The sequence below is a fragment of the Balaenoptera acutorostrata genome, chromosome 3, assembly GCF_949987535.1.
Source record: "Balaenoptera acutorostrata chromosome 3, mBalAcu1.1, whole genome shotgun sequence".
NCBI lineage: Eukaryota > Metazoa > Chordata > Mammalia > Artiodactyla > Balaenopteridae > Balaenoptera > Balaenoptera acutorostrata.
The window spans coordinates 140,497,233-140,524,556 of NC_080066.1; the positions used below are offsets into that span (position 1 = coordinate 140,497,233).

At 36.1% G+C, this 27,324-nt stretch overlaps 2 protein-coding genes across 5 annotated transcripts in view; both read left to right on the top strand.

Moving 5' to 3' along the window:
* The window catches only part of MNAT1 (MNAT1 component of CDK activating kinase), a 219,282-nt gene that overhangs the window by 108,159 nt on the left and 83,799 nt on the right, over nt 1-27,324 (top strand). For both annotated transcript variants that reach the window (XM_028169248.2, XM_007192953.2), the window contains exon 7: nt 13,924-14,045. In XM_028169248.2, coding sequence (XP_028025049.2) covers nt 13,924-14,045 — 122 coding nt within the window. The remainder of the gene's footprint in view (nt 1-13,923; nt 14,046-27,324) is intronic.
* Nucleotides 23,867-27,315, top strand: LOC130707677 (alpha-globin transcription factor CP2-like). Of its 3 annotated transcripts, none has more exons than XM_057543964.1 (2): nt 23,867-23,961; nt 24,285-27,314. In XM_057543964.1, exon 2 carries the CDS (start codon nt 24,372-24,374, stop codon nt 25,869-25,871), a length of 1,500 nt encoding a protein of 499 aa, XP_057399947.1. In that variant the 5' UTR covers nt 23,867-23,961; nt 24,285-24,371; the 3' UTR covers nt 25,872-27,314. The 3 variants fall into 3 exon arrangements, with proteins under 3 accessions (XP_057399947.1, XP_057399948.1, XP_057399949.1); XM_057543965.1 differs by having other exon boundaries at nt 23,885-23,961; nt 24,312-27,314; XM_057543966.1 differs by having other exon boundaries at nt 23,899-23,961; nt 24,293-27,315.

Consider the following 27,324-nt stretch of genomic DNA (forward strand, 5'->3'; position numbering starts at 1 on the left):
TAACATTTTTAAAACAAATGAGCATTTTCTAATTTACGTTTAATAAATATAAATATATATTGCTGAATGCTTCAAAGTAGAATCAGTTCTGGTGGTGTATCCTTTCTATCATCCGTTCACTAGTGCCTAACATCCACTAAATGTTCAGATAAATCCATTTTAATACCATATTCCTGTAATAAGAAAGTGCTTGGTGAATTCTGGCAGTATAGGGCTTAAAACCTGGGTAGGTTACTTGGCCTTGGAGAACATTAGTTTCTTTTCCTGTAACATAAACAAAATAATACTTACCTCAACTGTATGGATAGGGACTAGCATAGTACATGGCATACAGTAGATGTTCAGTAAATATTTCTGTGTCCTTTGTGTGGAATCCCACTGTTAAGTAATAACATTCTATATCTGCATGACTTTAGTAAAAGACAATTTATGCGAAATTGTAAGGGAATCAGAGAATCCTAAATATTCTATCCTATTCTACATTTACAGTCTAGATCTAATTACATGGTGGTTTTGTAAAGGTGGTAGTGGTGATATGTGTTTGGGGAAGGCAGATTGGGATGGTTAAGGTATTCCTAGTATTTGTTGTTTCCTTTTAGGACAGAAGAAGGATAAAGTCAGTATAGTTTGGCTTAGCTGTTTATTTTCTACAGTGGGAATAGCACAATAACTACTCATTCTGTAGTTAAATGACCTCAAATAGAACCATATTTGTTATGTAGTTTTCTGGGGGGATGGCTTGGATTAGAGGATTGGAGTGAGTGGGATACTGTGGATCATTATAAAACATTTGCTCATTCATGAAACAAACATTCCTAAATATGTACCAAGCACTGTACTAGGCACAGAGGGTTTATATCTAAATAAAATATGATTTCTTGAATTATTCAGTCTCTATTATGGTGTAAAGAAGCTTTCTGCTACCTTTTCACTGAAGAATATTTCTGCTTCAAAATACTACTAATATTATGTGATATTTTTTGTTTTGCTTATATCATAATAGTAATATTTGTAGAAACCTATATAAAGCAATTTTCATATTTTATAATATTCAAAAATTTAGACTTATGTGTAAGTTGTTGTTATTGATGGTTAACTAAAAGTTTACTTAAAGTACCAAGGTAAGAATTCTTTTTTGGAAACTATTTTTGCAATTACTAAAAGTAAATGAGCTAAAATGCTATATGCCTGAAAAGTTTGTAAAATTGCTGGTAAATGCTGTTTTTCTTAAAATTAGTGCAGACTCTTTTAACGAGGTAGATTTTGTCTCACCAAATAGTCTCCTTGATGTTTTTCTTTTCTGATCTTTTTATAGAAACAGTTATGATTTGCTGGACGCTCTGTCCTCTTGGCCACAAGTGATAGTTCAGTAGCAAGACAAGCATCAGAGAAAGAATGTAAAAATAATACTTTTCAACACTGCCTCATTTATCAGTGCTCAAGGAAAAATAAAACCTAGGACAACAAAACCAAACAAGATAAACAGAATCTTTTCCTTGGATCCTACTTTTTCTTTAAGCTAATGCCATATCTCCCTATTTTTATTTTATCTTAGAATTCGATGAAAATAATAATCAAGTTTATTCAGTGTTTCTACTTCTCAACTCCCATTCTTCTATCATTTGTATTCTGGCTCCTATTTTCACTACTGCACTGAAGCTGTTCTTGGTAATAAAATTCTTTTCACTAGAAATACTCTTCCTTTCCCTCCATTTCAGCCCCGTCAGCCTTCATAGCCCATCTCAAATGTCATTTTTGTCTATGAATTCAATTGAATGAACATTCAAATACCTGTCATGTTCAGCAGAGTCATATCATATGTACATTTAACTTATTTGAATTCACCTAAAGTTGAAAACACCGAACGAGGGAGAAAAATAGCAAAGAATTCCTCTCTTCCCCCAGTAAAAAATGTTTTTGAAACAACAAAGTTGCTAAAAGCAAGACAAGTACTTTATCTGGTTTTCCACAGAACAAACAGTAATCTATTCTAATGCTGGAGGAAAAACTAGCTGAGTTGGATTTATATAAAGAGATTATAATATGCGCAGAACAATGTACAGTATACTTTATGGGCTATTAAAAGGATTTTTGAGGGGTTATTTTGACCAGTTTTTGCCTTACTCTGACTTTAGAACCGAGTTTAACTCCTGTGCAAGGTGTGACTTCATTGTTATAGCTGTGTTGAACTTAAATCAGTCACATCACATAGGATCCTTCTCGATAACATTTGGATGTCTCTTGGATGTGTTAGGTATAGAACTATTTAAGGCAGCGAAGACTAGCTTAGTTCCTTTTCTGTCTTTATTTTTGTATCATGGAGGAAAGAAGTTTGTATACATAATTATAGTCAAAACACGTTACATCAGAGGGAGAAAATGTTATTCCTTTTATATTTAATGTTCACCTATAGTTTGGAACCCTGGGCTTTCTGAAAACTAATTGCACGTGTCCACAAATATATTGTTGCATTTAGTTTCTACATAAGCCATAGTAGTTCTACATCAATACAAAGGAATTCATAGAAATGCTTTTTTTAAAAAAACGTGCAGGGAATTCCGTGGTAGTCCAATGGTTAGGACTTGGCGCTTTCACTGCCGGGGCCCGGGTTCAATCCCTGGTTGGAGAACTAAGATCCTGCAAGCCACACAGCATGGCCAAAAAAATAAATTAATTAATTAACTTTAAAAATATGCAGGATTTGGTTGTTATTATATTCGACGTACTTTAACGATATTAATCTTTTTCTAAAGATATTATTTCCTAATTTTCCCCTACATTTAACATTTCTGTATATGTTACATTTTATTTTTGAAATTCTTTCTCAAGGAATAGTTTAGATTGGTGTGACAATATGAGTTCTAAAATAGAGTTGGTGCATTATTAAAGAACATTTTTCTGTGTGGTAATTTGAACACTAATGATGTGTATGGTGGGGAGGAGATTACACATGAATTTAGTTAACAAAGACTTAAAGTAATTCCCTTGTAGTGAACAGATTTTGATGATGTTTTCAGGGCCAATTTGATGTACAAACAGTTTCAGAGACTTGGCTTGGTCAAGTGAGGATATAACTTTTTAAGGACTATTTGATTTCTAATGAACAAGAAGTTTAAGCCCAACTAGATAAAGAAATTCTTCTTTGATGTTTCAAAGCATCTTACATATTCAAATGGAACTGATCGTCAGTAAAGAGCCAGAAAAATATGGTGCTGTTCCTAGTGTATTCAAGATGAATCCTCGTTCATATTCTGGAAAAATCTGGTTTTTTTTTTGAGAAGGAAAAATTTGGGGAAAAATAGGTAATCTAGCTATTAGGCATCGTATTTCAAAAAACAGGAATGCTTATAAAGGCTGATATGTGGGAATAAGTCAATGTTAGAATGCTTAAAAACACCAACCCATAATCATTTTTTTAAAAAAGTTATATTCTGCTCATTCCAAAACATGCATTCAGAAAGGGAATGGAGTCTGATGATTCTAGTAGAGACTTGGGTATCTGGGAATTAGTGATTGTTTTTTCCACTGGCCGTTTCTTTAGTATATATAGAATCAAGCTGTTTTACATTAAATTTGGGGAAAATTATTTTTATTTTCATCATACATTATCAGATAGTGGTTTATTTCCACTATGGTCATGAAATCGTAGCAGATGGGACCTGGACGAACATCTAGTCCAACCCTCCAGTTTGCCCCCACCCCCTCATTGTTGTTGATGAATATGAAGCTTAGAGAAATAAAATCACCTCAGTTCATTTTAGTTTAGAGGCAGTGTTAACATAAGTATATAGTTACTTCTTACCATGCAGGGTCTTGTCCCTCATTTGTCTTACGCTGTTTACTGTAAATTTTGAAAGAAATTAGAGAAAGCCATTTCTATGGGGGAAAATGAATTGTACTTACCATGAAATTATGTGCTACCGGAAAGTTGTTACCATGCAGCTGTTGCAGTGATGACAGGCTGATATCACCCTAGAGTGACCAGAACAGCATAGTATAAAAATTGCTCTGCTTGCTCCTAAAATAAATTGAAAACAACTGAATTACCAAAAGAAATTACCTAGAATCAGTAGCTTGACGGCAGTGCCATGTGTATTTTTAAAGTATTCTCTATTCCATTAAAAAACTGTGTGAGTATGCACACAAATACAATTTTAAAAATATGTCCACATCTACATACAGATGCATACATGTGCACAAATAGAAAACACATGTACATATGTGCACACACATATTTAAATTATTAGGACGTTTACCAACATAGAAACAGTATTTCAAAAATCATTAATTGATTTTCTGAAAGGTCTCCTGTAGATGTTTTCCCTGGAAATAATCAGTAGAATTGTACTGGTTTAATGCTCTGAGACCAGTGAAATATTCTGGTTTCTAATTCCCTTTAGCAATGTGATACATTCTATAGGATTTGATAATTTTAACATGTGAGAGGATCCAGTTTTTTAAGAACAGTCACCACTATCATTTTGTTGTTTGTTTGTTTTTATTTTGCATTTAGATGATTCAACAAAATAAAAGTAAAAGGAACAATCTCATTGAAAAGTGATCTACTAGAATATAAGCTTGTTGGTGGCAGGGGCTTGTATCTGTTTTGTTCACTGCTGTACTTTTTAGTTTTTGGCTACAGTTAGTGTTCAGTATTTGTCTTTTGAATGGATGTTGATTACAGCAGAATAACCACAATGTTTTGTTGTCTGAAATTTTGTTGAAATGAGTTCTTAAGTGGCTAGAAAGCACATTTCCAGGCTAGGGAAAAAAAGCATCTACTGACTTTCTCTAATGAATAAGAAACAGTATTAAAGTGTGGAGAATCTGGAGATGTATTCCTTACATACTCTCGTAGTACATGTGATTACAAAATTCCAATTGTTTACATGTAGTAAGAGCATTGTGAAATGTATAGAATTTGGAAACCTGACTCTCCATCTTACTGTTTTTGTAATGTTCATACTACTACACCAGATGACTGTTCACATGCCCCTTTATATTATTCATTCATTCTACAAAATAACGAGCAGCTCTTCGGTGCCAGGTACTGTGCTGTGAGGCATGGCAGTGAACAACAGGGCCTTGCAGTCTAATGGGGGAGACAGATGTTAAACAGATATTTATACACAGAGTTTATTAGCAAATATAAAAATTAAGAGAGTTCTGAATCTTAAAATTTTGTTAAAGGATTTTCAGAATCATTTAACCCATCACTCTGAATTGCTAATACTTGATGAATTACAACCTGTTCTGTGGTACTTAACAAAATCATATACTGATTGATATGGAAGGGTATTTTCATTATTGCTTATTTCAACAACCTATAAATGATTACTAGTTAACTTTTCTGTTGCTGTTATTTTAATTAGAAAATAATATATTTTCTTTATTAATGTTATTTTAAATGGCTTGCTGCATTCTGAGTTTGTGTGTGTGTGTGTGTGTGTGTGTGTGTGTGTGTGTGTGTTGACGTAGTGACCAGAAGATTTTTAAAGTAAGAGTTGTTTTCAGAGTTAACTTTATCTCTTATTAAATGGCTTCCGGAAACCTAGATCATATAATTTTTAATTTGGAATTAAATCCTGCATTTTAGAGTTAGCACAAAAGATAGTTTGTGCTTTTTCTTTACTTGAGGGACATGAATAACGATAATATTTGTGGTGTACTATAGATTATCTAACAGATAAATCTCAGTAAATTGTAAACTTTTTTATGGTAGACTTGAAGCTTGCTGAGTAAGACAAGTTAAAGATATATTTCAAATTATTACTTAAAATTACAGCCATGTATAATTACCTTTGTCAGCATTTGCATTGTTCTTCAAATGTTTTTATGTTTTTCTATACGGAAATGAGCTTAAATTGGGAAACTCTTTCCACAAATGCTTATATTTTTGACTAGCAAATTATTGAAATATAACTTAGGGCTCTAAGGTATATCTTAGAAGAGAAACAGGGGCTCCATTTTGTTACATTCTAGGGGAGTAAAACATTAATTATACTATTGAATGTAGAGTTTGCCTGCAATTTTCCCCCTGAGTGTAGATATTATCTAAGGTTGCATGATTTGCTGTGGCTCTTCTTGCTACATTTTTACCCTCAACGCCTCATTTATTTATTATTTATATGGCAAGGACAACAGAAATTGAAAGGGCGTCAGTTTTGCGTTACGGCTTTGAAAGTCAGCAAAATGTAGTTGAATTACTTAATGTGGGTGTTATTCAGGACTCATTACTAGGATCTCACTCTTTATACATTTGTCTCCCCCAAATTTTATTTTTTCTCGTGACTTTGCCCATCATTTTGTTGATGATGATAGCAAAGTTTCTCTTGGGTTTATTTTGTATTTTTAGCTGATTTTACTGAATATTTCTACTTGGATATTTCATATATAGTCAGCAACATTGATTTGATTTGAACCACCATCTTAAACTCTTTATTTTGTAAACAGCTTTGTTGAGGTATAGTTTACTTACTATAAAAAATTACTCATTTTAAATGTATGATTTGGTGATTTTTGTACTTCTTTGTAGTCACTTTGCATTCACACTTCTAGCCCCTAGTGATTATTAATGTACTTTCTGTCTGTAGTTTTACCTTTTCTGGACATTACTTATAAATGGAATCAAACAATATATAGTCTTTTGCCTAGCTTCTTTTTTTTAGCATAAAATTTTTGAAGTTCATATGTTGTAGCATGTATCAGTATTTTATTCCTTTTTGTTGCTAAATAGTATTCAGCATATGAATATTAAATGAATGAATTCATATTCATATTGTATGAATATACTTCATTTTGCTTATCCATTCACCAGTTGATGGACATTTAGATTGTTTCCACTATTTGGCTACCATGAGTAATGCTGCTGTTCTTATAAAAGTCTTTGGTCATGTGTTTTCATTTCTTTTGGGTAGATACCTTTGAGTGGAATTACTAAGTCATATAGTAAATTTATTTGTAAATTTAAGAAAAACTGCCAAACTAATGTCAAAGTGGTCGCACCTTTGTACACTCTCACCAGCAACGTTTAAGGGTTGTAATTTCTCTCTACATCCTCAGTGACACTTTGATTATGGCCGTTGTAGTGGGTGTGAAGTAGTACTTCATTGTAGTTTTAATTTGCATTTTTCTAAAGGTTAATGGTGTTGAACATCATTTCATGTGCTTATTAGTCCTATGTGTATCTTCTTTGGTGAAATGTCTATTAAAATCTTTGCCCATTTTTAAATTGGGGTTTTTGTTTTTTTTAAAGAATTATTCAGCTATAAGAGTCCTTTGTGTATGTTCTGGATACAGATTCTCTATAAGGCGTGTAATTTGCAAGTATTTTCTCCCAGTCTGTGTTTTATCTTTTTTAAAAAAATCTTCTCTCCTCAAACCTTCTCTTTCCCAATTACCCTGTTTCTGTTAGTCTTCAGCTCTGTCTGGTTTTCACATTTTAGTATTCAACTCAGCTATTCCAGATTGCTACCAAGTCTTGCAGTTTTAATTATAATCTTTTTTTTTTCTCTTCCTCTCAGTCACTACTCAAATCTTCAAACCTAATTACTAAAATAGCTACAAAGCTGACCTACTTGATTCTAGGCTCTTTCTTCTTTAGCACTATTGTATTTTCTCGGCTATAAATGCTTAGCTATTTTCTTTTCAGACTAACAAAGATTCCATGATACATCTTTAAACTATTTATAATGAAAAATTTCAAAAAGAGCAAAGTAGAAAAATCATACAATGAATATTCATATGCCTAATGTCTAGATTCAGTAATCTTTAATTTGCTTCATATATATGTATCTTTTTCTGAACCATTTTGAAGTAAATTGCAGTTACTGTGAAATTTTACCTTTAAATTCTTTAACCTGCATCTCCCTCTGACCTGCCCTGATGTAGGACATTCTTATATGTAACCATAATGCCATAGTCACACAAAACAAAATTAATAAAAATTCTCTAATGTAATCTTATACCCAGTCCATATTCAGATTTCATCAGTTGTCCCCCAAATGTCTCATGACTGTTTTTTCCCTTCCTAAATTGTTACTGAGCTAATGACTCTTGTTATATTTATTAAACCTCTTAATTCTTTTAAAATCTAGAACAGCTCATATCTCATGCTACATTTCTTGCTTTTCTTTCTCATGCCACTGACTTATTGAAGAGACCAAGCCAGTTGTCATATAGTATGGTTTTTAATTTTTCCCCTATGGTGTTATTCAGTATGGTCCCTAGTATATTTTTATTATCTTTTTTATGGTTATAAAAATTATACCCATTTTGGCCGATTAGAAAATACTTCATAAAGATAAAAATATAAATCATAATCTCACCACCTAGAGATTACTACAGTTAATATTTTGGTGTTTTTATTATAGCTTTTTTCTTATGCAGATTTAAAAAATAGTTTAGATCGTCCTTATTATGTACTTACTAGTTTATTAATTTCTCTTTGAACATAATTTTAAATGGCATGCATGCTGTTACAGTCGAACTCATGTTTACTTAATTTTCCCAATATTGCTGAACATTTATGTTCCTTTTGGTTTTTCACAATTATAAACTGTGATGGTCAGTCTTTTGAATAAAGATTTGATTAGTATATTTCTGTTTTTTTCTTATAAATTCTTTCAAGTGGAATTATTGGGTTAAGCTATATGAATACTTTAAAGGTTTACTAAATTGTTTTTCATGAAGAAAGCAATTCCATTATTTGCTCTCCTATCAGCAGTGTATGAGAATATCTTTCTCCACACTCTCTTGTCATATTGGGTATTATTCTTTCATTTTATCCTTTATTTGGTAATTTGATGGAGATTTGTTTTGACATTGTTTAGAAGGGTCTGATTTTTTACCATATGAGTTCAAATTAGTCTTGGAATATTTTCTGGCTGTAATGTAAGCTGTACCATACTGATTCAGTGTCTTTCGGCCCCCACTTCCCCATATATCCATTCTCTGCTTCTGTTTATTTCATATAGTCTCAAGACACACATACTGCTCTAGTAACATTGCTGTCTTCTTTATTGCCTTGCTTTTGTAGACTTTGTCTGCCCTCTGAGGTCTTGCACAAGTTGCACTGTTTCAGTTTTCCACCTTTCATTGATTTTTCCTCTCTTTTGATTTTTCTATAGCCCTCTTCAGTCTATACTATATCATTTGGTGCCAAGTCAAATTTAGTTCAGGTGTTGAATATCACTATTGCATCATACAGTGTGACTTCTTTAATCTGAATCCTCCTTTTCCTGATAATTTAGAATAATATCACACTTACTGTTTTGTGTAGAAATATCACTTTCATTTTCATTTTGCATCCAGAAACTTTTAAACACTGTTTTGCCTCCAGTCACGTAAAAACCCCTAACATTTTCCTCATAGGACTTCTTGTTGAGATAGCTGGTCTCTTGGTGATTTTTTTTTAAAAATCTTAATTATGTCAGTGATTTGTACTGTAAGTTCTTCCTCAGGTTTAGATTTGAGAAACTTGGCATCTATCTCACACCAGTTTTGGGGGGAAAAGATTGAATGTTAGAAGACTAGGTTGTGTATCATTTATGAACTTTGTTTTCTCATTCTCATGATAAATAGAATTACCACTGAGTAATGTTTATTTCTCTCTAAATGCTATAATAAAAAAATTTGTCTTTTTGAACCTATGGCATTTTGACCATATCTAAATTATTAGAATTTGTATAGAAATCTAGGACTTATTAATATCAGACTTTTAAATTGAGCAACTGTGATTATATTGTCTAAAAATAGGATATTGATAGGCAGTGTGGTATGGTAGAGCCCACACTAGACAGGAATTAGGAGATATGACTCTAACTATGTCACCTTAGGAGAAATTTATATTATAGGGGTCTTAGTTTCTTTATCCATAAAATAAGGAAGTTAGGGGAAAAGAACACAGGCTTTAGAATCTGACACCCTTGGCTTTTAATCCTCAACCTGGCATTACCTACAGTGTGACCTTGCTAAGTCACATATCTAAGCCCCTGTTCATCATTTGTAAAGTAGGGATGATAGTATTTATCTCATAAAACTATTGTGAATACTAAAGAAATAATACATTAAAAGCCTTTAGACCAGTGCCTGGCACTGAGTAAATAATGTTAGCTATTATTATTATATGATCTTTTATGTACCCACAAACTTAAAGACAAGACTTTGGATTATATGACATCATAACTTTTAACTTGGGCATCATTGTTGCTATTTAGGGAATGATTACTTTTAATGTGTTCATTCCCACGTAATGACTTAAGAGAGTCTGTCTGTTTTTTGAATATTATCTTCCTTGGAAAATATTCCAGCTCTTGGAATTATCCATTTTGTATCATCTTTCCTGGGTCTTGCTTTCTAATTTGTAATATGAAAATGGAGTAATCAAAGTAATCTGCATTACTGTGTTATGGGATAACTATAATATAATAGGTATCCTTTTAAAATTCTTACAGTTTACTTTTTCTTCTTTTTTTTTTAACCTAAAAATGTGACAGCAATACTGGACTTTTTGTATAATGTGGCAGGAGAATATAGTACTTAGTAACTTATGAAGAAGACACTTTGAAACAAGGATGTCAAAATGCCACTCAAAATGTCCCGCTTAGGCAGGCCCCTTCTTAACCTGTGTAATACTCTGTACTCAGATTCACTGTTCAGAAATTGGATTACTGAGAGGTAGTACAAGATTTAGCTTGACAGTTTCAAGTTTATTAAGAAAGGCTCTGAAACATATGGAGGTTAAGGGTTAAAATAATGTTAATGGAGTTTTCCATAAATCTCACTTTTATCTCGTTTTTGATGTGTATTATTTCAGCCAGGTAAATGAGAAAATCAGAGTATCTAAAACCATTTTTATTTTTTTAATTTTAATTTTTTTTAAAGACACATTTTTCATTTTCACCAAGAATTTTTATTATTTTTTTAAAATTTTATTTTATTTTTGGCTGCGTTGGGTCTTCATTGCTGCACACGGGCTTTCTCTAGTTGCGGCAAGTGGGGGCTACTCTCTGTTGAGGTGTGCGGGCTTCTAATTGCGGAGGCTTCTCTTGTTGTGGAGCATGGGCTCTAGGCAGGTGGGATTCACCTAGTTGTGGCGCGTGGGCTCAGTAGTTGTGGCTCACAGGCTCTAGAGCACAGGTTCAGTAGTTGTGGCGCACGGGCTTAGTTGTTCTGCGGCATGTGGGAATCTTCCCGGACCAGGGCTCGAACCCGTGTCCCCTGCACTGGCAGGCAGATTCCTAACCACTGTGCCATCAGGGAAGTGCTAAAACCCATTTAAAAAAATTGTGGTAAAATATGTATTACATAAACTTTACCATTTTAACTATTTTGAAGTATGTTCATGGTGTACATCCATCACCACCATCCATCTCCAGGATTTTTTTTATCTTCTCCAGTTAAAACTCTGTACTCATTTAAATAGTAATGCCTCATCCCCTGCCTCCCCACACCCTCTGGCAATCATCATTCTGCTTTCTGTCTCTATGAATTTGACTACTCTAAGAACTTCATATAATTGGAATCATACAATATTTATCCTTTTGTGACTGGCTTATTTCATTCACTTAGCATAATGTCTTCAAGGTTCATCCATGTTTTAGCATGTATCAGATTTCTTTCCTTTTTTAAGACTGAATAATAGTCCATTGTGTGAATACCCTATTCACTATCCATCGATGGACACAGGGTTACTTTTACCTTTTGGCTATTGTGAGTAATGCTGCTATGAGTAGGGGTGTACAAATATCCGTTCAAATTCCTCCTTTCACTACTTTTGGGTGTATACCCAGAAGTGGAGTTGTTGGCTTATATGGTAATTTTATATTTAATCTTTTTTTAAAAAAATAATTAATTAATTTATGACTGTGTTGGATCTTCGTTTCTGTGCAAGGGCTTTCTCTAGTTGTGGCAAGTGGGGACCACTCTTCATCGCGGTGCGCGGGCCTCTCACCATCGCGGCCTCTCTTGTTGCGGAGCACAGGCTCCAGACGCGCAGGCTCAGTAATTGTGGCTCACGGGCCCAGTTGCTCCATGGCATGTGGGATCTTCCCAGACCAGGGCTCGGACCCGTGTCCCCTGCATTGGCAGGCAGATTCTCAACCACTGAGCCACCAGGGAAGCCCTATATTTAATCTTGTAATCTTTTGAGGAATTGCTGTCTGTTTTCCATAGTAGCTGCACCATTTTACATTCCCATCAGCAATGCACATGAGTTCCAATTTCTCCACATCCTTGCCAACACTTGTTATTTTATGTGGTTTTTTGTTTTTGTTTTTGTTTTGGATAATAGCCATCCTAAATAGCTGTGGGTGTTAAGTGCTACAGTTGGGCCCTCTGTATTTGTGGGTTCCACATCCATGGCTTCAGCCAGCCATGAAATTCAATCTGGGTTTGGTTGAATTCATGGATGCAGAACCCAGGCATGAGGAATCTGGGGATAGGGAGGTCTGACTGTGCTAGTATGCCATTTTATATAAAGGACTTCTGCATCCATGGATTTTGGTATCCCTGGGGCAAGACCCAACACAGCTAAAAATAAATAAATAAATAAATAAATTTATAAAGGTGATACAGTGCAACTGAGGCAGTGAGGAACGACCACTGTGGATGTTTGCATATGACTCATGGTTTTTCTCTTCAACAAGTTTAATACCATGTAGCATTATCCTAGCTTGTTTACCATCACATTAATAGCTTCTCTGACACTGTGACTTCAAAACTCCTTCACCAAACTCAGGCAAATGACTTGAACAGACATTTCTCCAGAGATGTACAAATGGCCAATAAGCACCAAAAAAGATGTTTAACATCACTAGTCATTAGGGAAATGCAAATGAAAACCATGAGGATATAAAATTGCCCCTCAGTATCCCTGAGGGGTCTGGTTCCAAGGGCTCGAACCCCTGTCCCCCGCACCGGTAGGCAGACTCTCAACCACTGTGCCACCAGGGAAGCCCACTGTATCACTTTTAATTTACGGTTTTTACCTTTTTTTTTTCTTTAAATAAAAGAGAACAAATGTTTTATGTATCCAACTTAGTAATTTAAGTAATGGAAACTAAGGGAGGTAACGAGAAATAAATTATAAACTAGAAAACATTGGAATTAATAACTGTAAGAACTAGTTTTTATTAAAAAGTTAGGACATAGAGAAGCTGATGAGAACTATACCAAGAAAAATAACAGAATTAGAGTTAGAATCAGAAAACATGGACTATATAAAAAAAATACGGATTTTAAAAAATTAGAATTTTGTGCTCAGATTACAATAAATATGTAAATCTCAGTGTAATGGTGCTATGTGGCTGAGTGGCATTTTATTTTGTATATTTTTCATCAAGTATGGTCTTTTTATTTTATTTATCCAGTAGTTCTTTTCAGAAAAATACGTGGATATTCCATTCAACTTAATTTTTAGCATAAAATTTCCTCATTTTGTGTGTGTGTGTGTAAGTAGACATCAGATACACATATTTGTTAAGCAAGTTTAATTCCATTGTAAAGACTTAAGAGAATAGACATTTATGTGGCAAAACTTTGCAGAGAATAATTTCATTAGTGTCCTTCCTTAACTAAAGCTTTCAACAAAACACAGGTTACCAAAACTGTCAAAGTTGTATAATAAAAATAGGAAAATGTGAGAGTAGACTATGCTTATATGTTTGCTGAATTCTACCATTGACATTTAACAGCTGTACTCTTTAAGGCTAAATTTTAATTTAATGATGGATTTAGTTTTCTTCCTTTAAATCATGTGTCACTGACTATGTGTTAATTATATAAAATGGGTTTCAGTAATGTAATGAATAATGGGTAATATTTTTAATGTGAGGAATTTAGCTCATCTTTAAAATGACTGCAAATAAGTATTAAAATGAAAGTAATATTAAAAAGTATTATTTTCCTTCATTTTTCTAACAGGGTCAACATATTTCATTACCACCCATTCAAAAGCTTGAAGAAGCTCTATATGAATACCAACCACTGCAAATAGAGACTTGTGGACCACAAGTTCCTGAGCTTCAGATGCTAGGAAGACTTGGGTAAGTGTTCAGAAGAACTTCTCGTTGAGGAGCTGATGTTTAGGGCTTGGTTGTTACCATTTTTAACTGATACTTTAGCATTCTTAGATTTTGAGTTTACAGAACTTTACTCTTTTGTAAGAAATGAATGGTGCTTAATACTAAGTTAATATGTTATTTTTCCTACGGTCCTATTAGGTCTTTTGAGATTGAGACTGAATTGTATTAGTTCCCTTTTAAGGATGTCATTGGCAGCCAGCCATACAGAAGTAGCTGTTCATTTTTGGCTCACTGTGTATTTTTTTTAGAAATAGGGGCTTAATTTAGTCAGCAGTAAGCCAGTGAAAATAGAGTTGAACTCCTTGCCATGAAAAAGAGTAGAAAAAGAGTAGATTTACTCAATGTCTGTTGTGTACAGTGAAATTATATTTATGAGAAATGAGCCACAAAATACATTTTGTCAAAGGGTATGATGTAGAGCTGGCCCAGTGGCTCAAAAGCTGTAATATATGCATCCAGTTTGGAAATGAACTTGGGATTGTGGCTTTTGTGAGTGATGGAGATGATCACATTCTGTCTTAGGGGAACAAATGGGTATTTGTGTACTTATGGAAAGTATAGATATAAACTTTGTTGGACGGAGTAAATCATATCCTGATCTGGTGTCTCAATCTAAACTACTAAATGAAAAGATAATTGAGAAACAGTTGTTTCTTAACAAAAGAAAATAGCACAATGAGTATAATGTGGATCAGGAAACTTACACAAGCCTATTAGATAGCGTCATCCACCAGAGGGCAGACAGCAGAAGCAAGTAGAACTACAATCCTGCAGCCTGTGGAACAGAAACCACATTCACAGAAAGATACACAAGATGAAAAGGCAGAGGGCTATATACCCGATGAAGGAACAAGATAAAACCCCAGAAAAACAACTAAATGTAGTGGAAATAGGCAACCTTCCAGAAAAAGAATTCAGAATAATGATAGTGAAGATGATCCAGGACCTCGGAATAAGAATGAAGGCAAAGATGGAGAAGATGCAAGACATGTTTAACAAAGACCTAGAAGAATTAAGGAACAAACAAACAGAGATGAACAATACAATAACTGAAATGAAAACTACACTAGAAGGAATCAATAGCAGAATAACTGAGGCAGAAGAACGGATAAGTGACCTGGAAGACAGAATGGTGGAATTCACTGCTGTGGAACAGAATAAAGAAAAAAGAATGAAAAGAAATGAAGACAGCCTGAGAGACTCTGGGACAACATTAAACGCAACAACATTCGCATTATAGGGGTCCCAGAAGGAGAAGAGAGAGGGAAAGGACCAGAGAAAATATTTGAAGAGATTATAGTCAAAAACTTCCCTAACATGGGAAAGGAAATAGCCACCCAAGTCCAGGAAGCGCAGCGAGTCCCATACAGGATAAATCCAAGGAGAAACACGCCGAGACACATAGTAATCAAATTGGCAAAAATTAAAGACAAAGACAAATTATTGAAAGCAGCAAGGGAAAAACAACAAATAACATACAAGGGAACTCCCATAAGGTTAACAGCTGATTTCTCAGCAGAAACTCTGCAAGCCAGAAGGGAGTGGCGTGATATACTTAAAGTGATGAACGGGAAGAACCTACAACCAAGATTACTCTACCCGGCAAGGATCTCATTCAGCTTCGATGGAGAAATCAAAAGCTTTACAGACAAGCAAAAGCTAAGAGAATTCAGCACCAACAAACCAGCTCTACAACAAATGCTAAAGGAACTTCTCTAAGTGGGAAACACAAGAGAAGAATAGGACCTACAAAAACAAACCCAAAACAATTAAGAAAATGATAACAGGAACATACATATCGATAATTACCTTAAACATGAATGGATTAAATGTTCAAACCAAAAAACACAGGCTTGCTGAATGGATACAAAAACAAGACACATCTATATGCTGTCTACAAGAGACCCACTTCGGACCTAGGGACACATACAGACTGAAAGTGCGGGGATGGAAAAAGATATTCCGTGCAAATGAAAATCAAAAGAAAGCTGGAGTAGCAATACTCATATCAGATAAAATAGATTTTAAAATAAAGAATGTTACAAGAGACAAGGAAGGACACTACATAATGATCAAGGGATCAATCCAAGAAGAAGATATAACAATTATAAATATATATGCACCAAACATAGGAGCACCTCAATACATAAGGCAACTACTAACAGCTATAAAAGAGGAAATCGACAGTAACACAAAATTAATGGGGGACTTTAACACCTCACTTACACCAATGGACAGATCATCCAAAATGAAAATAAATAAGGAAACAGAAGCTTTAAATGACACAATAGACCAGATAGATTTAATTGATATTTATAGGACATTCCATCCAAAACCAGCAGATTACACTTTCTTCTCAAGTGCGCACAGAACATTCTCCAGGATAGATCACATCTTGGGTCACAAATCAAGCCTCAGTAAATTTAAGAAAATTGAAATCATATCAAGCATCTTTTCTGACCACAACGCTATGAGATTAGAAATGAATTACAGGGAAAAAAACGTAAAAAAGACAAACACATGGAGGCTAAACAATACGTTACTAAATAACCAAGAGATCACTGAAGAAATCAAACAGGAAATTAAAAAATACCTAGAGACAAATGACAATGAAAACACGACGACCCAAAACCTATGGGATGCAGCAAAAGCGGTTCTAAGAGGGAAGTTTATAGCTATACAAGCCTACCTAAAGAAACAAGAAAAATCTCAAGTAAACAATCTAACATTACACCTGAAGAAACTAGAGAAAGAAGAACAAACAAAACCCAAAGTTAGCAAAAGGAAAGAAATCATAAAGATCAGAGCAGAAATAAATGAAATAGAAACAAAGAAAACAATAGCAAAGATCAATAAAACTAAAAGTTGGTTCTTTGAGAAGATAAACAAAATTGATAAGCCATTAGCCAGACTCATCAAGAAAAAGAGGGAGAGGACTCAAATCAATAAAATCAGAAATGAAAAAGGAGAAGTTACAACAGACACCACAGAAATACAAAACATCCTAAGATACTACTACAAGCAACTTTATGCCAATAAAATGGACAACCTGGAAGAAATGGACAAATTCTTAGAAAGGTATAACCTTCCAAGACTGAATAAGGAAGAAACAGAAAATATCAACAGACCAATCACAAGTAATGAAATTGAAACTGTGATTAAAAATCTTCCAACAAACAAAAGTCCAGGACCAGATGGCTTCACAGGTGAATTCTATCAAACATTTAGAGAAGAGCTAACACCCATCCTTCTCAAACTCTTCCAAAAAATTGCAGAGGAAGGAACTCTCCCAAACTCATTCTATGAGGCCACCATCACCCTGATACCAAAACCAGACAAAGACACTACAAAAAAAGAAAATTACAGACCAATATCACTGATGAATATAGATGCAAAAATCCTCAACAAAATACTAGCAAACAGAATCCAACAACACATTAAAAGGATCATACACCACGATCAAGTGGGATTTATCCCAGGGATGCAAGGATTCTTCAATATACGCAAATCAATCAATGTGATACACCATATTAAGAAATTGAAGAAGAAAAACCATATGATCATCTCAATAGATGCAGAAAAAGCTTTTGACAAAATTCAACACCCATTTCTGATAAAAACTCTCCAGAAAGTGGGCATAGAGGGAACGTACCTCAACATAATAAAGGCCATATATGACAAACCCACAGCAAACATCATTCTCAATGGTGAAAAACTGAAAGCATTTCCTCTAAGATCAGGAACGAGACAAGGATGTCCACTCTCACCACTATTATTCAACATAGTTCTGGAAGTCCTAGCCACGGCAATCAGAGAAGAAAAAGAAATAAAAGGAATACAAATTGGAAAAGAAGAAGTAAAACTGTCACTGTTTGCGGATGACATGATACTATACATAGAGAATCCTAAAACTGCCACCAGAAAACTGCTAGAGCTAATTAATGAATATGGTAAAGTTGCAGGTTACAAAATTAATGCACAGAAATCTCTTGCATTCGTATACACTAATGATGAAAAATCTGAAAGAGAAATTATGGAAACACTCCCATTTACCATTGCAACAAAAAGAATAAAATACCTAGGAATAAACCTACCTAGGGAGACAAAAGACCTGTATGCAGAAAACTATAAGACACTGATGAAAGAAATTAAAGATGATACCAACAGATGGAGAGATATACCATGTTCTTGGATTGGAAGAATCAACATTGTGAAAATGAGTATACTACCCAAAGCAATCTACAGATTCAATGCAATCCCTATCAAATTACCAATGGCATTTTTTACGGAGCTAGAACAAATCATCTTAAAATTTGTATGGAGACACAAAAGACCCCGAATAAGCCAAAGCAGTCTTGAGGCAAAAAAATGGAGCTGGAGGAATCAGACTCCCTGACTTCAGACTATACTACAAAGCTACAGTAATCAAGACAATATGGTACTGGCACAAAAACAGAAACATAGATCAATGGAACAAGATAGAAAGCCCAGAGATTAACCCACGCACCTATGGTCAACTAATCTATGACAAAGGAGGCAAAGATATACAATGGAGAAAAGACAGTCTCTTCAATAAGTGGTGCTGGGAAAACTGGACAGCTACATGTAAAAGAATGAAATTAGAATACTCCCTAACACCATACACAAAAATAAACTCAAAATGGATTAGAGACATAAATATAAGGCTGGCCACTATAAAACTCTTAGAGGAAAACATAGGAAGAACACTCTTTGACATAAATCACAGCAAGATCTTTTTCGATCCACCTCCTAGAGTAATGGAAATAAAAACAAAAATAAACAAGTGGGACCTAATGAAACTTCAAAGCTTTTGCACAGCAAAGGAAACCATAAACAAGACGAAAAGACAACCCTCCGAATGGGAGAAAATATTTGCAAATGAATCAACGGACAAAGGATTAATCTCCAAAATATATAAACAGCTCATTCAGCTCAATATCAAAGAAACAAACACCCCAATCCAAAAATGGGCAGAAGACCTAAATAGACATTTCTCCAAAGAAGACATACAGACGGCCACGAAGCACATGAAAAGATGCTCAACATCACTAATTATTAGAGAAATGCAAATCAAAACTACAATGAGGTATCACCTCACTCCTGTTAGAATGGGCATCATCAGAAAATCTACAAACAACAAATGCTGGAGAGGGTGTGGAGAAAAGGGAACCCTCTTGCACTGTTGGTGGGAATGTAAATTGATACAGCCACTATGGAGAACAATATGGAGGTTCCTTAAAAAACTAAAAATAGAATTACCATATGACCCAGCAATCCCACTACTGGGCATATACCCAGAGAAAACCGTAATTCAAAAAGACACGTGCACCCGAATGTTCATTGCAGCACTATTTACAATAGCCAGGTCATGGACGCAACCTAAATGCCCATCAACAGACGAATGGATAAAGAAGTTGTGGTACATATATACAATGGAATATTACTCAGCCATAAAAAGGAACGAAATTGAGTCATTTGTTGAGACGTGGATGGATCTAGAGACTGTCATACAGAGTGAAGTAAGTCAGAAAGAGAAAAACAAATATCGTATATTAATGCATGTATGTGGAACCTAGAAAAATGGTACAGATGAGCCAGTTTGCAGGGCAGAAGTTGAGACACATTTGTAGAGAATGGACATATGGACACCAAGGGGGGAAAACTGCGATGAGGTGGGGATGGTGGTGTGCTGAATTGGGCGATTGGGATTGACATGTATACACGGATGTGTATAAAACTGATGCCTAATAAGAACCTGCAGTATAAAAAAACAAACAAAACAACTAATACTAAACTTTCATTGGGTTATTTGTATGGAAATATGTTAATATAAATGTTTCAGACATTACATAAAATTTCTAAAAACCTTATATTTGTATTTGTATGGAAATATGTATGGAAATATGTTAATATAAATGTTTCAGACATTACATGAAATTTCTAAAAATCTTATATTTGTATTTGTATGGAAATATGTATGGAAATATGTTAATATAAATGTTTCAGACATTAAAAAAAAAAAAAAAAGACATGACGATCCAAAACCTATGGGATGCAGCAAAAGTAGTTCTAAGAGGGAAGTTTTTTTTAAAAAATTAATTAATTAATTAATTAATTTATGGCTTTGTTGGGTCTTCGTGTCTGTACAAGGGCTTTCTCTAGTTGTGGCAAGTGGGGGCTACTCTTCATCGCGGTGCATGGGCCTCTCATTATCGCAGCCTCTCTTGTTGCGGAGCACAGGCTCCAGACGCGCAGGCTCAGTAATTGTGGCTCACGGGCCCAGTTGTTCCATGGCATGTGGGATCTTCCCAGACCAGGGCTCGAACCCGTGTCCCTTGCATTGGCAGGCAGATTCTCAACCACTGCGCCACCAGGGAAGCCCCCTAAGAGGGAAGTTTATAGCTATACAAGCCTACCTCAAGAAACAAGAAAAATCTCAAATAAACAATCTACCCTTACACCTAAAGGAACTAGAGAAAGAAGAACAAACAAAACCCAAAGTTAGCAGAAGGAAAGAAATCATAAAGATCAGAGCAGAAATAAGTGAACAATAGCAATGATCAATAAAAGTAAAAGCTGGTTCTTTGAGAAGATAAACAAAATTGATAAACCATTAGCCAGACTCATCAAGAAAAAAAGGGAGAGGACTCAAATCAATAGAATTAGAAATGAAAAAGGAGAAGTTACAACAGACACCGCAGAAATACAAAGCATCCTAAGAGAGTACTACAAGCAACTCTATGCCAACAAAATGGACAACCTGGAAGAAATGGACAAATTCTTAGAAAGGAATAACCTTCCAAGACTGAACCAGGAAGAAACAGAAAATATGAACAGACCAATCACAAGTAATGAAATTGAAACTGTGATGAAAAATCTTCCAACAAACAAAAGTCCAGGACCAGATGGCTTCACAGGTGAATTCTATCAAACATTTAGAGAAGAGCTGACACCCATCCTTCTCAAACTCTTCCAAAATATTTCAGAGGAAGGAATTCTCCTAAACTCATTCTACAAAGCCACCGTCACCCTGATACCAAAACCAGACCAAGATACTACAAAAAAAGAAAATTACAGACCAATATCACTGATGAATATAGATGTAAAAATCCTCAACAAAATACTAGCAAACAGAGTCCAACAACACATTAAAAGGATCATACACCATGATCAAGTGGGATTTATCCTAGGGATGCAAAGATTCTTCAATATACACAAATCAATCAATGTGATACACCATATTAAGAAATTGAAGAATAAAAACCATATGATCATCTCAATAGATGCAGAAAAAGCTTTTGACAAAATTCAACACCCATTTATGATAAAAACTCTCCATAAAGTGGGCATAGAGGGAACCTACCTCAACTTAATAGAGGCCATATACAACAAACCCACAGGAAACATCATTCTCAATGGTGAACAACTGAAAGTATTTCCTCTAAGATCAGGAACAACACAAGGATGTCCACTCTCACCACTATTATTCAACATAGTTTTGGAAGTCCTAGCCTCGGCAATCAGAGAGGAAAAAGAAATAAAAGGAATACAAATTGGAAAAGAAGAAGTAAAACTGTCACTGTTTTCAGATGACATGATACTATCCATAGTGAATCCTAAAAATGCCACCAGAAAACTACTAGAGCTAATCAATGAATTTGGTAAAGTTGCAGGATACAAAATTAATGCACAGAAATCTCTTGCATTCCTGTACACTAATGATTAAAAATCTGAAAGAGAAATTAAGGAAACACTCCCATTTACCCTTGCAACAAAAAGAATAGAACACCTAGGAATAAACCTACCTAGGGAAACCAAAGACCTGTATGCAGAAAACTATAAGACACTGATGAAAGAAATTAAAGATGATACCAACAGATGGAGAGATATACCATGTTCTTGGATTGGAAGAATCAATATTGTGAAAATGACTATACTACCGAAAGCAATCTACAGATTCAATGCAATTCCTATCAAATTACCCATGGCATTTTTTACAGAACTAGAACCAAAAATCTTATCATTTGTTTGGAGACACAAAAGACCCTGAATAGCCAAAGCAGTCTTGAGGGAAAAAAATGGAGCTGGAGGAATGAGACTCCATGATTTTAGACTATACTACAAAGCTACAGTAATCAAGGCAATATGGTACTGGCACAAAAACAGAAACATAGATCAATGGAACAAGACAGAAAGCCCAGAGATAAACCTACGCACCTATGGTCGACTAATCTATGACAAAGGAGGTAAGGATATACAATGGAGAAAAGACAGTCTCTTCAATAAGTGGTGCTGGGAAAACTGGACAGCTACATGTAAAAGAATGAAATTAGAACACTCCCTAACACCATACACAAAAATAAACTCAAAATGGATTCGAGACCTAAATGTAAGACCAGACACTATAAAACTCTTAGAGGAAAACATAGGAAGAACACTCTTTGACATAAATCACAGCAAGATCTTTTTTGATCCATGGCCTAGAGTAATGGAATAAAAACAAAAATAAATAAAAGGGACCTAATGAAACTTCAAAGCTTTTGCACAGCAAAGGAAACCATAAACAAGATGAAAAGACAACCCTCAGAATGGGAGAAAACATTTGCAAATGAATCAGCAGAGAAAGGATTAATCTCCAAAATATATAAACAGCTCATGCAGCTCAATATTAAAGAAACAAACAACCCAATCCAAAAATGGGCAGAAGACCTAAATAGACATTTCTCCAAAGAAGACGTACAGATGGCCCAGAAGCACATGAAAAGCTGCTCAACATCACTAATTGTTAGAGAAATGCAAATCAAAACTACAATGAGGTATCACCTCACACCAGTTAAAATGGGCTTCATCAGAAAGTCTACAAACAACAAATGCTGGAGAGGGTGTGAAGAAAAGGAAACCTTCTTGCACTGTTGGTGGGAATGTAAATTGATACAGCCACTATGGATAACAGTATGGAGGTTCCTCAAAAAACTAAAAACAGAATTACCTTATGATCCATCAATCCCACTACTGGGCATATACCCAGAGAAAACCATAATTCTAAAAGACACATGCACCCCAATGTTCATTGCAACACTGTTTACAATAGCCAGGTCATGGAAGCAACCTAAATGCCCATCGACAGACGAATGGATAAAGAAGATGTGGTACATATATACAATGGAATATTACTCAGCCATAAAAAGGAACGAAATTGAGTCATTTGTTGAGATGTGGATGGATCTAGAGACTGTCATACAGAGTGAAGTAAGTCAGAAATAGAAAAACAAATATCGTATATTAACGCATGTATGTGGAACCTAGAAAAATGGTACAGATGAACCAGTTTGTAGGGCAGAAGTTGAGACACAGATGTAGAGAACAAATGTATGAACAACATGGGGGGAAAGCCACGGTGTGGTGGGAATGGTAGTGGGCAATTGGGATTGACATGTGTGTAAAATTGATGACTAAGAAGAACCTGCTGTATAAAAAAATAAATAAAATTCAATTTAAAAATTTTAAAAAAAGTACAATGTGAAAAGAAAGTAATGGATACGGTGAAACCAAGTAATAAAAAAGTAATTTAAAAAGAGGCCCCAACAGCAAAAATAAGGTAGATGAAACAGATAATAAAAGCTACAGGCATCTTCAAAACCGAAACTGCAATCTTGAACATAAAGTGTAGTATTTTACATATGAATATGGAGGCTCCAAGGTCAAATTACTGTTAAAATGATAGATAGGGAAGTGATTTTGGGACTGACCGGAAGCGAGGACTGGAGGGGAAAGGGAGACTGGTTCCCGGGAGGGAGGGGAGTTTCCCGCAGAAAGGGGCGGGGAAAAAGGTGCGAAAGCGGCGTGGGCGCGCAGGGTAGGTAGCGGGTCGCTGCTTCTGGTTTGTTTGGAAAGCAGCGAGTGACCACCACGAGTTCAAGGGGAGAGCCCAAAGAGTGGGAGTGTGAGGAGTCCAGGGTTGCCTTTGGGCAGTCTGGAAGAGTGAAGCCAAAGGACCCTCACGCGGCTCCAGAGAGCTAGGCGGGGGTGGGGGTGGGGGTAGGGATTTTGGAAGTCAGGGCAGCCAAGAGCGAGGAGACAAGGGTGCGGGAGATCAGTTGTGTGGGCAGTGCGGGGGGGGGGGCTTGGGGGCGGCTGGTGAGTACTGCGGGGGAGATCTTGGTTTGGAGTTTTCTACAGTCTTGCAGTCTTGCCCCCGTTGGGTAGAATCACACTGCTCGCCTTTGTACAAGAAACGGTGTCTCCTGGGGCAAGGAAGGAGCCAGGATGGCCTGGGCTCTGAACCTGCCTCTGGCCGATGAGGTGATTGAATCCGGGCTGGTGCAGGACTTTGATGCTAGTCTATCCGGGATCGGCCAGGAACTGGGTGCTGGTGCCTATAGCATGAGTGATGTCCTAGCATTGCCCATTTTTAAGCAAGAAGAGTCAAGTTTGCCTCCAGATAATGAGAATAAAATCCTCCCTTTTCAATACGTGCTTTGTGCTGCCACCTCTCCAGCAGTGAAACTCCATGATGAAACCCTGACATATCTCAATCAAGGCCAGTCTTATGAAATCCGAATGCTAGACAATAGGAAACTTGGAGAACTTCCAGAAATTAATGGCAAGTTGGTGAAGAGTATATTCCGTGTCGTGTTCCATGACAGACGGCTACAATACACTGAACATCAGCAGCTGGAGGGCTGGAGGTGGAACCGACCTGGAGATAGAATTCTTGACATAGATATCCCAATGTCTGTGGGTATAATCGATCCTAGGGCTAATCCAAACCAACTAAATACAGTGGAGTTCCTGTGGGACCCTGCAAAGAGGACATCTGTGTTTATTCAGGTGCATTGTATTAGCACAGAGTTCACTATGAGGAAACATGGTGGAGACAAGGGAGTGCCATTTCGAGTACAAATCGATACCTTCAAGGAGAATGGGAACGGGGAATATACTGAGCACTTACACTCAGCCAGCTGCCAGATCAAAGTCTTCAAGCCCAAAGGTGCAGACAGAAAACAAAAAACAGATAGGGAGAAAATGGAGAAACGAATGCCTCATGAGAAGGAGAAATATCAACCTTCCTATGAGACAACTATACTCACAGAGTGTTCTCCATGGCCCGAGATCACATATGTCAATAATTCCCCATCACCTGGCTTCAACAGTTCCCATAGCAGTTTTTCTCTTGGGGAAGGAAATGGTTCACCAAATCACCAGCCAGAGCCACCCCCTCCAGTCACAGATAACCTCTTGCCAACAACCACACCTCAGGAGGCTCAGCAGTGGTTGCATCGAAACCGTTTTTCCACGTTCACAAGGCTTTTTACAAACTTCTCAGGGGCAGATTTATTGAAACTAACTAGAGATGATGTGATTCAAATCTGTGGCCCTGCAGATGGAATCAGACTTTTTAATGCATTAAAAGGCCGGATGGTGCGCCCAAGGCTAACCATTTACGTTTGTCAGGAGTCCTTGCAGCTGAGGGAGCAGCAGCAACAGCAGCAGCAGCAACAGCAGCAGAAGCACGAGGATGGAGACTCAAACGTTTACCATGCCATCTACCTAGAAGAACTGACAGCTGTTGAACTGACAGAAAAAATTGCTCAGCTTTTCAGCATTTCCCCTTGCCAGATCAGCCAGATCTACAAGCAGGGGCCAACAGGAATCCACGTGCTCATTAGTGATGAGATGATACAGAACTTTCAGGAAGAAGCCTGTTTTATTCTGGACACAATGAAAGCAGAAACCAATGATAGCTATCATATCATACTGAAGTAGGTGTGGGGCATTCCATCCTCAGTGGCTGCTGCTGCTTTCACCTATTGGGAACTCCCCTCTTGAAGGGGGTCGCAAATGGAGCTTTGAAGGGCTGCAGGAACCTGACCCATCTGACTGTGTCCAGGCCTTGGAGGCAGAATCGCAGGCATCTGTGTTGGCCCAGGCTCTTAGGGCACCCACAGATTACTGCCCAACATGCATTTCTGCAACTATTTCTTATTTAAAATTTCTGGACCCTATTGTTGTTGAATATCAATAGAAACTCCACATCATTTAGGGTGTGCGTAGGGCATAATGATGATGAGGATTGTGTGATGTTTAATGGAAAGATGTTAAATTTTGTGATATGGAGCCATGTAATTTTTTTTTCTAACATAAAAGCAAACATCTATATTCATAAGACTAGATCCTCAACCTTTTTTTGCCCCTGAAAACCTCATTAAAGAGAAATACGGAGAAAGAAGAAAATTCTTCTTGGGATTCCCCTGTAATTCTATGACTAATAGTAATTTTAGGTAACATTTATTGCACATTTAGTTGTGTCAGGCAGTGTGATAAATTCTTTAAATGGATTATCTTGTTTAAATCCTCTCAATAGCCCTATATGAAGTAGGTAATAATGATCCCTAATTGAAGGTGAGGAAGTGGAGACAGAGTGGCCGAGGAGCTTGCTGAGTAACAGGCAGCTAGCAGCTAGTGACACTGAAATGCAAACCCAGGCCGTCTGGCTCTTATTAACTGCCATCCGTGACTGCCACCCTTGCAGTCCTCTGTGCTTGCCACCGTTTCTTACTGTGGCTCTTCTGGTGAATTGGATATAACACTGAGCGAGAACTGAGGAATTAACACCAAAAGGGACAAACCACACCTAAATAATGATGAACAAATCAAGACCTACAAAAAAATGAAAACATAGACACTTTCAAAGCATCATCAGTTATCAGATTCACAGAATTTGAGGTGGTGAAAACTAGGGATTATCTGTAACTCCCCAAATTCATTGTTCTTGAATGACCTTCTCAAACTATTTATTGAGTTAGACTAACCTCTGCTTTCTCTTTCCCCTCTCTGCATCTTCTCTTGGTATAGAAAGTTCTTTTACTCATGTAGCGTTCTTTTATATAAGCTTTACAAGAAATTCATTCCCATCCTGTTTGCATTCTTACCATATACTTTAGTTCTTCCTGATTGTGATTGTGTGCTCTTGTGTGTGTGTGCATGTGTAAGACTATGGGTCTTTTTTCACATGTAAAGTTTTATCCAGAAATCCCTCTACATGTTATGCTGAGGTGAAAAATGATAATGTTCAGAAGATTCTGTATTGGACTTGGATCTGTGTGTGTATTTTTAAAGCATTTGATAAAGTTTAAATGCTTTTATACAGAGATTTTCGTTCATTAAAATCAACCTTCAAAAAAAAAATGATAGATAATTCACTTATCTGCTCTTTGGT